The 15,664-nt window shown below is 33.3% G+C and overlaps 1 protein-coding gene across 5 annotated transcripts in view; it reads right to left on the minus strand.

Moving 5' to 3' along the window:
• The window catches only part of FCHO2 (FCH domain only 2), a 105,066-nt gene that overhangs the window by 53,756 nt on the left and 35,646 nt on the right, over positions 1-15,664 (minus strand). For all 5 annotated transcript variants that reach the window (XM_011372725.2, XM_023538131.1, XM_023538130.1 and 2 more), the window contains 2 exons: positions 12,093-12,191; positions 11,273-11,369 (listed from right to left, as the gene is read on the minus strand). In XM_011372725.2, the coding sequence (XP_011371027.1) occupies positions 11,273-11,369; positions 12,093-12,191 (196 nt within the window). The remainder of the gene's footprint in view (positions 1-11,272; positions 11,370-12,092; positions 12,192-15,664) is intronic.

Consider the following 15,664-nt stretch of genomic DNA (forward strand, 5'->3'; position numbering starts at 1 on the left):
AGAAAGGAAAGCCTCTTCAATAAATGGTGCTGGGAAAACTGGAAAGCCACCTGCAAAAGAATGAAACTAGACTGTTGTCTATCACCACACACCAAAGTTAACTCAAAATGGATTAAGGATCTAAATATAAGACCTGAAACAATAAAATGCACAGAAGAAAACATAGGAATGAAACTCAAGAACCTTAGACTTAAAGAGGATTTTATGAATTTGATCTCAAAGGCAAAGGAAGTAAAAGCAAAAATAAATGAATGAGTCTACATAAAACTGAAAAACTTCTGCTCAGCAAAAGAAATTGTCAACAGGGTAAAGAGACAACCATCTGAATGGGAAAATATATTTGCAAGCAACGCCTCTGATAAGGGCCTGATATCCAAAGTACACAAAGAACTCATATGACTCAATAACAACAACAAAACAAACGATCCAATCAAAAAATGGGCAGAGAACTTGAACAGACACTTCTCCCTAGAAGACATACAAATGGCCAACAAATATATGAAAAGATGCTCAATATCATTAGCTATTAGGGAAATGCAAATCAAAACCACAACGAGATACCATCTCACACCTGTTAGAATAGCTATAATCAACAGGACAAGTAATAACAAATGTTGGAGAGGATGTGGAGAAAAAGGAACCCTCATACACTGCTGGTGGGCCTGCAAATTAGTACAGCCACTATGGAAAAAAGTATGGAGGTTCCTCAAAAAACTAGGAATTGATCTACCATATGATCCAGCAATCCCTCTACTGGCTATTTACCCCAAAGACTTGAAAACTCATATCTGTAAAGATATTTGCACACCGATGTTCGTAGCAGCATTATTCACAGTGGCAAGGACAATGGAAGCAACCGAAGTGTCCTACAATAGATGATTGGCTAAAGAAGCTGTGGTACATATATACAATGGAATCCTAACCATAAGAAGAGATGAAATACTGCCATTTGCCACAACATGGATGGACCTGAAAATAATCATACTAAGCGAAATAAGCCAGACAGAAAAAGTTGAAAATCACATGATATTACTTATATGTGGGATATAAACCTAAAAGCAACAAATGAACAGAACAAATGAACAGAGACTCGTGGACATGGACTATAGACTAGTGGTTATCAGAGGACAGGGGGTGGGGGAAGAGGGGGATAGATGGGGTATAAAGGGGGTCAAATATATGGTAGCTAAAGGAATCTGGACTTTGGGTAGTAAACACAATAGAATATACAAATGTTAAATTATAATGTACACCTGAAAATTATATAATTGTATTAACCAATGTTACCCCAATTAACTTAAAAAATAAAATAAAATAAACACAGTACATAATTTTTACCTAGTAACTATTACTACTCAGGCTATGGGCTTCATTCTAGAGAAAAAAACAAAACGCCAATGCCAAAAAAACTGCATTATTTACAAATATTTTTAAATATAGTATTGAGAAAGACTTTTATAACATCACCGTAGCAAATATGGTATATGTTCTTTTAAGATTTTTGGATGTCTTCATATATGTGAAAATAGCAAAGGCATCCCTTAACTCTATAATCAATCCCTTCAAACAAAATTCTACATATTTTTTCACAAAACCTTTTTCTTATACCAGATATATCCTGACTGCTTTTCTCTTTATCTTTTCTATATATCCTCTTAAAATCCACTTGAAATAGGGGGACATCCAATAAAAATAAACTATTCAAAATGACATTTTTGAACTACAAGATGCCAAATCCTTTCAAATTGTAAAATACATATTAAAATTTTTAAACAGAGTACCATCTACACATAAGCTTTTCTATAAAAGACTGAAATACCAAGTTTCCGGTATAATAAACTAAATATACCCTTAAAAAAAAGAACATTAAATCAAGCATGAAAAATATTTTTTTTTCAAATGGCACATGCTCCACATGCTGCTTCACATGGCAAAGCTTTGCGTGCCTGGCTCAGTGCCAGCCGACAGCTCAGCTGGATATCAATGCACATTCTGACCCCCCTTGTAGCATGTCACTTCTGAACTGTTTCACAAGTAGAAAGTTTATTCAGCATCTCCCTCAAATGCAGTCCACTGCCCATCATTCCACTATTTAATCATAAGACAAGTTACTTTTCTTGACAGTAACAAAGCCAGAGTGAGAGTCAGAAAGAATAGTTTGCTGCAACTGGAATTTCAACTCTTTTAGGCTCAATTAATTCTGTTGTCAAAATAAGTAACTGCTCTTAGTGCTTAGATTTTATGCTGGGCCACAAGGGCAATTTAGTTTGTATAAAAGCAACTAAGACCATTTTGGCTCTGTCTCCTGATGCTCTTTTACACATTATGTAAAAATGCCATCATGGGTTCAATTAAAGGCAGAAGAAATTAAAGGCAGACATCCAAGAGGTCAGTGATCCAAAGCAAAACAATTCTTACATATGATGTTTTAATCATCAGGTAGAAATAAATTATTACTATCAAAAGAAAAGAAAGTCAACTACTTAAAGAATTCATCCAAATCTAATATGGATCAAAACTTCTAAGAAATGTTAGGAAAGACAATTTATTCAATAGTTACCTTTAATCACCACACATATTTTGTAGAATGAGGTACAGTATAAAAAAAAGTGAAATATTTAATAGTTTCCATTGTTTTGAAACCAATTCTAAATCTCAGGCCACCAACAAGGCAAACTTGCAATTTTGTCTAGTTAAAAATTGGTCTCAAAACTCAATGACTCTGGGCTACCTAAATTATGCATATTTCTGAATATGTCCAACTAAAACCACCAAACACTTGGTTCTAATTAGTAGCCAAAGTAAAACATACAAACATGCCTAGACCCCAAAGTTTAATGAAAAGAATGATGATAATGAAGCGGGTAGGGAAAGAGGGAGGAGTAAGGGAGAGAGAGAGAAAGATGTGTTTGAGACTAAGCAATGAGAGTCGATGACACATTCTCAAGCTTGCTCCTGAGTCTGTGGAACGCAACACGGCCACATTCCTACAATGCCTGAGATGGTGAACCAAACAAGCTAACAAAGCTGAAAATCCAGCATCAAATCCAACTTGTGGTAATATGCGAAGGGCATGGAGGCTCAAGTTCTGGTTTTACCGCGTGCCTGCCAGCTGATTACCTTGGACTAGTTAACTTATTCTTTTGGAATTTAGGTCATATTATTTTCATAAATGATACAGTGATGATAATACCTTTTGTCATATTTGCTTTCTCTATATATATATCTTTACAGTTTTTTTTCTTTTTTCACTTGCCAAATCATTTAAAAGTAAACTGCAACATCAATGCCACTGCAAGCGTATTTATTTCAATAAAAGGCTTGTAGAAAAAACTCCCTCAATCCAGTAGTTCCAAACCCCAACTCCTAGTTGAATCTCCAGTGCTTCATGAGTCAGAATCACCTGGAGGGTTTGTGCAACCACAAAATCTTGGGCCCCACTCCCAGAGTGTCCTACTGGGAAGATCTAGGTTAGTACTGAGGAATTTGCATTTTTAACAAATTCCCAGGTGATACTCATGTTCCTGGGATCACACTTTGAAAATTACAGTCCTAGGGAACTTCTGGGTCCATTCAGTAAATCTAGACAGTGGTTCTCCAATTTTACTGTGCATACAAACGGCCTGGGGGGGTCTTATTAAAATGCAAATTATAATTCAGTAGGCTTGGGGTAGGATTTGAGAATCTACATTTATAGTAAGCATCCAGTGATATAATACTCCAGGTTCTCAATAATGGCTACACATTAGAAGCAGATGGGGAGCTATAAAATACTGTACAGTGATACCAAGGGCCTGCCCTAGACAAATAAAATCAGAATTTCTGGGACAGTGCACTCACTGTCTGTACATGGAAGAAAGGAAAGGGGAAAGAGGAAAAGGGAAGGAAAGAAAAAGAGAGAAATGAAGAGAGAAATTAAAAGGAAAAAGAAAAAAATTTCCATGAATGATTCTCAAATATACCCAAGGCTTGAGAACCAGTGATGAGGCAAACTTAGGAACCATGGTCTTAAATCAAAGAAACAGAATTTTAGCCATGGAATTTCAGTCACTGAAAAAAACCTTCCGAATTTTCATTTAGTTCTCCAAATGTAGAATCTTAGTACTGAAATATAATCTCCTACATCCAAAATCTGACACTGCCTCCATATCTCCAGACTGCCATCATATTTTAACCCTCTGTGATCCTAATAAAACCTTGAGAATTATACCCAGCTCGCTGTAATCTCTATTCTCTGGGAATATCCCTTCTCCACAAGTGGTGCAGAAGCCATGTTTATACTGTATGACCTACTCAGAACTCACTGGACTAGAAGGATTACCTGACCCAAGATTACTTGGACCAGATTCTTTCTCCCAGAAATTTGGAAGGAGACAAAAACCTGGGTTAATCTTGAGCTGTGGCTGCAATTAAGGAACAAGTAAAAGTACCTATAAATTACTGGGAAGTCACCTTTGTCATGTGCCTGGAAAAACAAAGAAAGACATTCTGTGAAGGAAAAAAAATAGCAAAGCAGTAGAAATGCAGAGATCAGATAAAGTAAAAATGATACCTAGTGTGCCTACAGATTTGGGTTTCCTTCTGCAGCCTGGCTATATTTCTGATTTGGGGTCCTTGGGATACCTGTTTCTTTCCAATAAATTTAAATTCAAATTGGCTTGGGTTAGCTCCTTTTACAAACTGCAAAAAGAACTAAAATTGTGTCATTATTATGCACATGTAAAAATTATAATCAGCTTACCTTACATTTTTACTTCTATTTTCTTGCCAGGTTTTCTACATTTAATATTTTTAATGGCTACTTCAAATTAATCAAATAAGCTTTCCATAAACAAAGCCTGCTCAAAACAGTTTAATCTTTTATTTGCCATTTAGGATTATTATTATGAGGATTGGTTACTGTGCTGTGATATAACTTTAAATGTAGGTGAGGATGTCAGATTAAGAAATTTCTGAACCCAAGAAGAACAGCAGAATTGCCTTTTGAAAAAAGATTATATAGTGTTATGAGCTACATAATTCTAATGTATCATGACATACCTACGACTATACTACACAAAAAATGTATTCTCCAACAGTGGGGTAGGCAAATGCTTTCTGTAGAGAGATAATAAATCTTTTGGACTCTGTGGGCCATAAGGTCTGTCACAACTATTGACTTCTGCTATTGTATGCAGTGTAAAAGTATCCACAAGCAATACATAAACAAGTGTGACTGTACAAAAAGTCTCTTATGGACACTTAAATCTGATTTTTGTAATTTTCATGTATCACAAAATACTATACTCTTTTGATTTTTTGCCCTAATCATTTAAAAATGTAAACCCATTCTTTGCTTGTAGGCCTCACAAAAATAAGCAGAGCTAAATTTGGCTCAATGGCCATAGTTTGCCAACTCATGCTCTAAAAGACATAAAAGGAAATCATTAGGTAGCATAAAGATACTGTGGTTAGGACACAATCTGTGGAGGTATACTCCTTCATAAAATGATGATTTTCAATGTTATTTTCTTTGAGGGCTCTCTTTTACTCTGTTTGTGCTAATCTACATTATCTTCTCTCCTAATCATCATTCATTCTTCTTTCCTCTTTTTCTGGTCATTTCCCCTTTCTATCAAATAGAAAAACCAAGTAATCACAGCATATCTGGTGTGGTTTATGAGGTTTTGGCTCTTCTTAGCTATTTTTAACTTTGCTTTCTACACAAAGGTTTCTGCTTCTCTGATTTTAAAAAACTTTGGTGGGGGCAGTGGCAAGTGGCTCTATTTAAAGGTTTGACATTATTTAAAGTCCTTGATGGAAAGATGATCACGAGATTTAACTTTAAAATTATCTGCTTTATCCTATACTTTAAAATAATATACCTAATATAGAAGCTAAAATATTCCAAATATCTAAACTAATCAATTTCATTTAAGCATTCTGACCATTCTAAGCATTCTCATTTTTCCCTTTTTCTCTGTGACTGATTGTTTTTTGTCTACCTTTCTCAGGCTTTTCCTATTTGTATTTTTTAAACACATCAGAGTCTCCAGAAGTCCTCAAATGGAAGCTATAAACCTCTATTACCATATAATAAAAATATGAACAAACTTATCAACAAAATCTTTTGTTTAAACATATTACACACGGGCCTAACAATTGTATTTTGTTTATTTATCCTTTTGTTTCTTATAAATGGAAACTTGCTTAACTTTTAAGAATGATAAATAGCAAGCATATCGTAAAATTAGCAGAATGAATATAAAACAGGAAACTTAAAAAATATGGAGTTTAAAAACAGACTCATAAATATAGTGGACAATTTGGTGATGGACAGAGGGGAGGGGCACTGGGGGGCTGGGAGGAGGGGGTCAAAGGTTAAAGAAGTACAAATTAGTAATTGATTGTTGGGCACGGGGATGGGGAGCATAGCAGAGGGAATGCAGTTAACATTAATATTATGGCTAGGTGGAGGGCCAAGGGAGGAAGGGAGCAATTGGGGGGGATCGTTTTATGAACTATATAGATGTCTAATCAATGTACTGTATACTTGAAACTAATTTAAATAAATACATTTAAAAAATAAAATAAATTAGCAAAAAAACCCATAAGAGCAGGAATTAAAGCACAAGAAAGGAAAGCAAGTGGTCAAACTGTCAATCTAGGCTACTTAGAGCTTTCTAAAAGGTGAACTTAATGGTGGTTCTGTTAGTCGTGTAGCTGGTAACTGTTTACTTGAGATGGATGTCGTTGAAATGGATGCAATTAAAAGCTTACTGTCATGCAATCAATCAAAAAAGCTAATTGTCAGGCACACTTCAGTGAGGTATATCCTTCAGTTCCTCTTAAAAATATTTTTAGAGGGGAGGGGAAGGAGAAAGGAGAGAGGTAGACAGGGAAAAAAATTTAAATCTTTTCTTCAAAAAGAAATTAAAAATTAAAAAATATTTTGACATATATGTCTTGTATCTATAGATAGCACCATTTTTCATGTTTCAAACATTTGCATAAGTAGTAACATACTCTATTTCCTTTGTGGAACTTGCTTTTTTCTTCTCATCACTATGCTAAGTTCTGTCTATGTTGATATATGATCTCTCAGACTGTACCATCAAGTCCTGTGGCCAGTGGCCATATTTGCCACTGAGCACTAGAAATGTGGCTATTCGAATTGAGATGTGGCTGTAGGTGTAAAATACATGCTGGAATTCTAAGACAGTATGAAAAACAGTAAAATCCTTATAATAATTTTTGATATTAAATGTTGAAATGATAATATTTTAAATATACTAGATCAAATAAACTATATATTAAAATTAAAAAAATATGGAGTTTAATCTCCTTTGGTAACTGAAATACATGAGAATGAGTAGAATACGAGGATCATGTCATTAAGACATAGACATTCAAAATTAGAAAACACCTGTTTCTTCATGACTCTTTAAGACCACAAGTGCTTCGATATCCCAAGCATCTACTTACAGTGACCCAAATTCCAGAAGAGCCAGGCACCACTATACTTAAAAAGTAATGATAAAAACAGTATGGAGTTTCCACAAAAAATTAAAAATAGAACTACCACAAACTAGTAGTTGATAGTTGGGCATGGGATGGGGAGCACAGCAGAGGGAATGCAGAGAAAAACAAATACTGGATGATCTCACTTATATGTGAAATCTGGAAGGAAAAAAAAGAACTCATAGATACAGAGAACAAACTGGTGGTTGCCAGAGGTGGGGAGTGAAGGGTGGGCAAAATGAGTAAAAGTGTTCAAAAGGTACAAACTTCCAATTATAAGATTTAAAAGAAAAAAAAAAAAAGATTTAAAAATCCTGGAGATATAATACACAGCATGGTGACTACAGTTAAAAATACTGTACTGCGTATCTGAAAGCTGCTAAGAAAGTAGTTCTTAAAAGTTCTTACCACAAAAAAATTTTTAACTATGTGTGAAGATAGATATTAGCTAAAGTTATTGGTGGTAATCATTTTGTAATATATACATATATCAAATCTTTATAAACTAATACAATATTATGTCAATTATATCTCAATAGAAAATTAATGACAAAAATGTCAGTACATATAATAGGTAGTATAAAACAGTCTCAAATGAATAGAAAAAAATTTCTAATGCTCTCAAAGTATTTGAATTATATAGGAGAACTGGAGACAAAGTTAGAGGTTATATCTTTCAACAGATAAAATTGACTAAAGAAAAACTAGTCTTTTTTCAGAGCAAGAGAAATAGGTTAACTTAGAGATTTACATATTTTTAAAGAAAGGGGCCTTACTTTAAAATGTTTCTCCCACAGGATGAAAATTAGTTTAGGAAGGAATTTAACCACCAGAGGGGGCCCTTACCAAACAGGAGAAATAAAATGATAACAGCAAACAATAGTAAACACAATTAAAGGTTAGAATACATCTTACAATACAAAATCTTTCAATTCTATGAATTCTATACAATCACATGTAAAATTCTGATTGTTATTTTTCTGAGAAACACAAAATTTTATCATTGCAATGGGACCTCAAACTCATTTGTTCATGTGCCTGTAAGCTGAAAAACATGTGAAAGCTGCAACTAGTCACCCACAGCAAGTCAAATAGGGAGGTAATATTTATCCCTTACACACCACCAATCACTTATATATACAATGTCAACAGTCATCCTTAAACAGCCACCTAATTCTGGGTCTGGTGATTCCAGGAAAGCCCATGTTATCACCATTCTTGGATTTCCTCTTATCTTTTACCATTTAGCTACAAGAATTTTCTACATGTCTTAGTATATCTTTAGGCCAGTAAATTTAAATTTATAAAGAAACAATATCCATAATTTGTTACCTATTAACCAAGAATGTGTTAATATTTGAAAATAACACTTATTAAGTACTTGATAAATGTAACATCTCATGTAAACCCCACAACAACCCCATGAGGTAGGTACTATTATTACCCTCACTTTACGGAGTCTCAATGCTAGTAAAGAATAGACTACAAACTACAACGGCTAAGTACTGTGCCATACCACAGATAAGAAAATTGAAACTTTTATTGAGTTAATTATAGATTCACATATAGTTGTTTAAAAAAATACACACAGAGATTCCTTGTACACTTTGCCTGGTTTCCTACAATAACATTCTGTGAAACTATGATATAATGTCACAAACAGGATACTGATAATATAACCTATCAACCTTATTCAGATGTCTAAGCACTTTTAACCAGCCAATAAATACATCTTTGCTTTTATTCTATCAACAGTTCTAAATGCTCTATGTAAAAAAAAATCTATTCATTCCCCAATTGTTTTTCTCTCTCTTAACTGGTCTTCACTTATCTTATAATTTTATTTTTTCCCAAGGAATTTTAGAATTTCTCACTATTCTGTAGTTATATATCTCAACATCCTTATTCTCTTTATAAATATGTAAACTCACTTAGTTTACCCTAATTGCTCCAAAGCATGGGCCTTGGGGTCAAGAATTCTGTCATTTAATCCCAGCCCTACCATGTACTAATTCAGGCAATTCATTTAACCTCCTAACATTTCCCTCATCCGAAAAATGAGAATAACAGTACCTACTTTCAAAGAGCTGTTGAAGATCAAAGTTTGCCTACAAAGTGATTAGTACAGTACATGGCAGAGAATTAAGTACTCACTAAAAATTTTAACCATAATTTACTATTCCCTCACCAAGACTTTTCAAATAGCAAATCCATCCATCCATTCCAACCTCCTTAATATCCTAACCTTGCCATTATATGCCCATTTGTTCATTCAACAAAAATGTACTGTTTATACATAAAGAAGATAAACAGATGAACCAAATATATAACTTTACTTCACAAGTACACAATTATGAAAATTTAAGATAGCGACAACGCCAAAAAAAAAAAAAGGTACTGTTAAAAGTTCTCTGACACTTTTGATGGAGGAAGTAACACATGACCTTTTTAGAGTTAATTCATTAGATAAATAAATGGGAAGACAGAGGATAAGAAAGGGATGGGATTTAGCATTTTCTAAGGTAAGAACATAAGGGCAACTAGGGTACCAAGGGAAAAAAAGGGGCTTGTATAGGAAACAGCAAACAGTTCAGGCTGCCTGCACTAAAGGGTATCCATAAAAGGAATAATGGAAAGTGAGACTAAAGACTGGTCAGGACCTGATCCTAAAGGGCTTTGAATCCAAGTCCAGAGTCTAATTCATTCTGTTTATAATGAAAAGTCAAAGATTCATGAGTAGTGCAATTATGAGTTCATAACTGTATAGTCAAAACATGAATGTGCTATAACATGTAAAATGGATTAGAGATGAAATCTCTGCTGTGTCAGTATTTAGAAACTTGCTGGTGCAATTAATCAAGTAAGTAGAGAACACATAGAAAGATCTGAAAGAGAAAAAAAATACTAACATAACTGAATCAATATGGCTTGAAACAAAATGTGAGAAAAATGAGAAAGTCAATATGACAGACTTCAAGCCTTATTTCTGTGAACTGCACTGAAGAAAAATGACTCTTGGAATTCACTAAAAATCACTTATCTACTTTCCTAAATTCCACACCATATTTTAACTTCTTTACTGGATTGAATTATTTTTACCTGGGGAGTGAAACAAATATCTTGCAAGAACATAGTAATGTAACTAACAAATAGATTAAAGAAATCTGGAAAACTATAAGTATGATGAGCAGGAGATGGAAATGGGCTACTTATTACATTTGATATATCCTAACATGCTTATTAAAAATAAGATTCAGGATACCTGTAATCACTTGTTCATAAAATAGGAACCAGGATTCCTGCATTTATTTGTTCACTAGTGTATCCCCAGTATCTAAAAAAGTGCCAGGAATACTGTTAGCACTCAATTAATACATTTGTTGAATGAATATGTAAATGAAAAAGAAAAAAGTTATTAAATTTTAAGAAAGGTTCTTTCTTGGCCTCAATGCTATGAATACTCAATATTCTCTCCTACTTTTTCTCTTATTAAAATTGCTAACTTACATTCAAAAATATAAACTACAATATATTAATTTAATAAAGGTTATAACAACATTTTAAGTAATACTAAATTATTAACCACTAAAGGTTAAAACAAAAATCTTAATTTAATATATCACCAGACACAAAGTAAATGATACTTGAGATTTTACACAAATTTTTAAGTATCTCCCAAGCGTCACTTTGCAGTTTTGGAATTTAAAGGCAAACACATTTGTTGCTGGATGGGAAATCTGAATACATTTCCTTGCAGACTTTATTATCTTACCAGGTCTTTCTTTCCCAGTGCCTTTTGACTCAGCAAATTTCTGTATCAAGCTTTCAACTGTAGTGTTAGCCATGTTATTTATAAATTCTTCATGGACCTATTTGAACAAGATAAAGATAAATTCTTTTTCCATTAAGTATTCTTGCCATTTATCAGACAAAACTTCCACAAAACAATTAAACTATATTACACAAAAATACATATTTTTTGAACCCAGGGCCTTTGAGAGCCTTCATTTACTTAACATACTCTGTCACCTAACTTACAGTGGGTACCAACCACTGCTTACATGAACCCCTTAAGATATGGCTGCATGGCCTTAGAAGTAAAGACCAATTCCTGTTCACATCTTGGAATGTTTTAGAGACACAATTCTTACAAATAAAACTTATATAAGTAATGAAAAAGTTTCAGATCTTTAATAATAAAAAAATAACAGACTTCATCTTTTCTACTATTATTTCAATGCATCCCAAACTGTCATCATTAAACCACTTTTATATTTTTGGTAAATTTCTAAGTACAAGTTCTGTAACTTACTGAAGCTGTTATTCTAACTTTTAAAATAGCAAAACTTTAAAAAAGAAACATTCAACAATTTTAACTTAAAATTTTTAATATAAAGAGGACTGAGCATAGTTAATTTGAATCATCCTTAGTGGCCAAATAATCAAAAATCCAGTTTATTTAATATATAATACATGTAAATATATATTCTTTATCTGAAATAATTCAGTATCATGTTATGAGTTTTGGATTTTTAAAGTCATAAATGAACATAAAAGTCTCATGAATCAGTTCAACAGAAGTAAAAACTTACCTGGCCTATCTGCAAATGAATTTCCTTTATAGCATTTGACAAAGATCCTATAATTTCCTTTATGTGAATGAGATGAGTTTCTTCAATATCTTGAAATTTCTGGGTAGCAAATATAAAAAGTTACATCTATAAAATACATATATATTATATAAACATATATACACATAGATTCTGAAAGTGAAAGACCTTTTAGAAGTCATCTCAATACAGCTAACCAAATTTAGTAAGTTCCCCATTATCATGTAATGTGTAGCAATGCTTCTAGACAAATGGGTTTAGTAAACATACTAAAATATGGCATTGAAAAAAGTTAACTTTTTGTTATGCCATTTCTCAGACATCATGAACTTTTTCAGAGTTTGAAGATATCACAAATTAAAATCTATAATCATGACCAGAAAATAAGGAGAACCAAGATAATAGTGTCACAAAAGCCAAGGGAGTATGTTTCAAAACTGAAAAACAATTAGCTGGCAAAGCAAAAACTGCTGTTTACTTCTGAAGACTTTACGATCTAGCCCAGAGACTCTCAAAATGTCTTTCTAATCCTTGAAATGTTAATACATAGTCTTTAAGAGGAAATCTGTGGTCAAAGAAATTTGTGAAGTCCATATACTCTATTTTAGCAGTTCTCAACTAAAGGTAGGGATGCACCAGATCGCCTAGGAATGTTTTCAAACTGCAAAACACACAGACCCTGCACGACAACATGAGGGATGGGGGTGGAAAGAGAGAAAAATATTGTTTAGAAAAAATTCTCAGGTTATTCTGACATTTATTCCCCAGGAAGAAAACTACCGCCAGACTTGGCTTCACAATAAACGTTAAAAACTGAGAAATACTGAAATAACAAAACTTGTTTCACTCTGCTTAAATCAGTGTTTTCCAAATTTCTTTCACCAAACAACTCTTCTGTTTTTCTTCTCTGAATATCTATTAATATCTCACAGAACAATATTCCTCAAAACAGGATTTGTGAAATGCTGAACTAGCCATTTTCAAACAAAATACATTTGTCATTTCTACTGCACAAACTTGATTACCCTTTTTTTCTTTTTCTTTTTTTTTTTTTTTTTGTGCCAAATTAAAGCAGTTCTAAGGAATAGGCCTAAATGCCTTGTTATTATTCTCTGGTTTATCATATGAAATTGCCTCACTCCATACTTAACATCTAGTTTTCTTCAGCACTGAGTTCCATGATAGGAAATCACTAAGCCAAATGATCATGTCCATATTTGTGTAAAGAGTCTGAACTTTAAAAAAATATCCAAATGGTGAAATTACAGTTTTGGCAGTAATGCAACAATCCAAAAACTTGAATCAATCAATTTTATTCATTAGGAATGGCAGAGTTAAAATAGAATGCTTGTCTTGACTAATTCTGACCAAGTCAATGAGAATACCAACATTGCACGATCCGGAATTAGTCTTAAGAACTGAGAATATACAGCAGGAACATGATTCTATTTTATGTTCATGCTATAAGAAGTCACCCTCATCTTAAATTTCTGTAATTTGATGAACAAGATATCTTCTCATAGACAGGTAGACCCGAATCCAGGAAAGCCTGGTTAAACAGCCACTAATTTCATATGGATGATGCTTAATTCCAAGAAAGTTGTATCTTCTTCTCATTCTCTTTAGAAACAGAGAATGAGGCAGATCCTTAATTATTTAGAAAAACTTAAAGCATGAAACCACAAAGGAACTCGAAGCATAATTCAGACAAAATTCTGAAACTGCACTGGGTGTTTCTGGTGAGGGGACACTGCTAAAAATCACAATTCCTCAAAATTAGTGACTGCTAAACTCAGAGCCTAGCAATGGTAATATAGTCTCAAGTGTTTGAATATAATTAAATGAACTTTCTTGAACAATCAGAAAGAACTTTCCTCCTTGCAATTTCAAATCTACTGTTTGTACGTACTGTTACATGAGTATATTAAAATGTACAATTTTGTCAGCCACTAGAGATATATAAAAGCACTCTAACTCTAAATCTTTAATCTGAGGGTATTGCTTAAACAAATCTCAGTGTCTTTAAACTAGCCAACAAACTGTTTAAAATAAAATCTCTATATTGTTTCAAGTTTTTCAAGTACATTAATTGATAGTGGTAAAAAGCATAACCACAAAGAGAAGTCACAATTTTAATCACACTTATTCTCAACCGCATATGAAAAAATTAAATCACAAATATTCCAAGTAATTTCTGACCTCTTTCACCCCAGGGCCTCAATTTCTTTCCTACTAGTAAATTAGGCCATGTCACCCAAATTTGATTCTCACTAGACTAACAGGCCCTTTCCTGGGATTAGGTCAACCTGCTTGGCCTGAAACAAATGCAAAGTAGAGATGTAAAATAATTCTTTTCACTTGTAAATAAACCAAATTAAAGTCTACTATCTATTAAGAAAAAAAATATTTAATCTATCCTGCTGGTGTGCACGTGTGACAGAAAGAGAAAGAGGGGGGGGAGAAGGGGGGAGGAGAGACAAAGATGGAACACGAGAGAGAACATACACACACGAATTAGCACGGTATACCATTATCTTTATCTAAAAGCAGCATGGTTATACGTCTACTCAAAATAAATTTCCCAACTTGGAAATGGCAAGATAAACAATTAAAATGCCAATCTAAAAAAAAAAAAAAAAGTAATGAGGAAGCAGAAAAAGGAGAAGAAAAGATGAATGCTAAGAATTCTTTAAGAATACATTTATAAAGTAATAAAAACAAAAAACTCTGACTCTAGCAAATTTTAATTCGTTTTTTCAAATTAAATAATTGAAAGGCAGCATTTTTTTTGATAGAACTAGTCATTTTGATGCAAAATTAACAAATCAACAATAACTGCCTTACAAATGAGCATTCCTGATGATTTAGAAGACAAAAGAGCACGTGCTGAAGTCTACAATGACCTCAGTTGTTATAGAAATTGGAACTTTTTATCTGACTACAGTTGGAGCCTCAATTTAACAACTAAACCTTTCGTGAAACATTATCATTTCCCAGCTACCATGACATTACATTTCCCAGTTTTCTTTCTTCTCCTACTTGAGTTTCAGCATCTCTTCCTCTACCAAAGTCAATGATGACTCTCTGAGAGCTTGGCCCTTTCTTCCCCACACTGTCCAAAGGTGATGTCATTATGGCTTTGTGTGCTGACAAGCCCCTGTTTTATACAGGCTCACAATCCTTTATTCAAAAACTTTGGGGCTAGGTGTTTTGAAATTCAAATATTTGGGATTTTTTAAATAAAGAAAATATGGTGTTATAACCATGTATTTCATAAAACTACCAGCAGGATCTGTCTGCAATGGCATCTGTTTATCAAACACATAAATATTTCTAAAGGAAAATATGTACATTCAGTCTAAGTAGGATGAATAAAGCCTAGAAACAGAATCATGTCAGTTTAAGTCAACTTTTGCTGTGAAATGAGTTATAGGAAAAAAGCTTTTGGTTTTCAGGGCTTTTGGAATTCAGAATTGTGGATAAGGAAATATGACTACTATGCCCAGCTCAGCTTAGGTATAGGCTATTCAAAACTGAAAATCTAATCCCCTTCT

Source organism: Pteropus vampyrus, unplaced genomic scaffold (genome assembly GCF_000151845.1).
Source record: "Pteropus vampyrus isolate Shadow unplaced genomic scaffold, Pvam_2.0 Scaffold213, whole genome shotgun sequence".
Taxonomy (NCBI): Eukaryota; Metazoa; Chordata; class Mammalia; order Chiroptera; family Pteropodidae; genus Pteropus; species Pteropus vampyrus.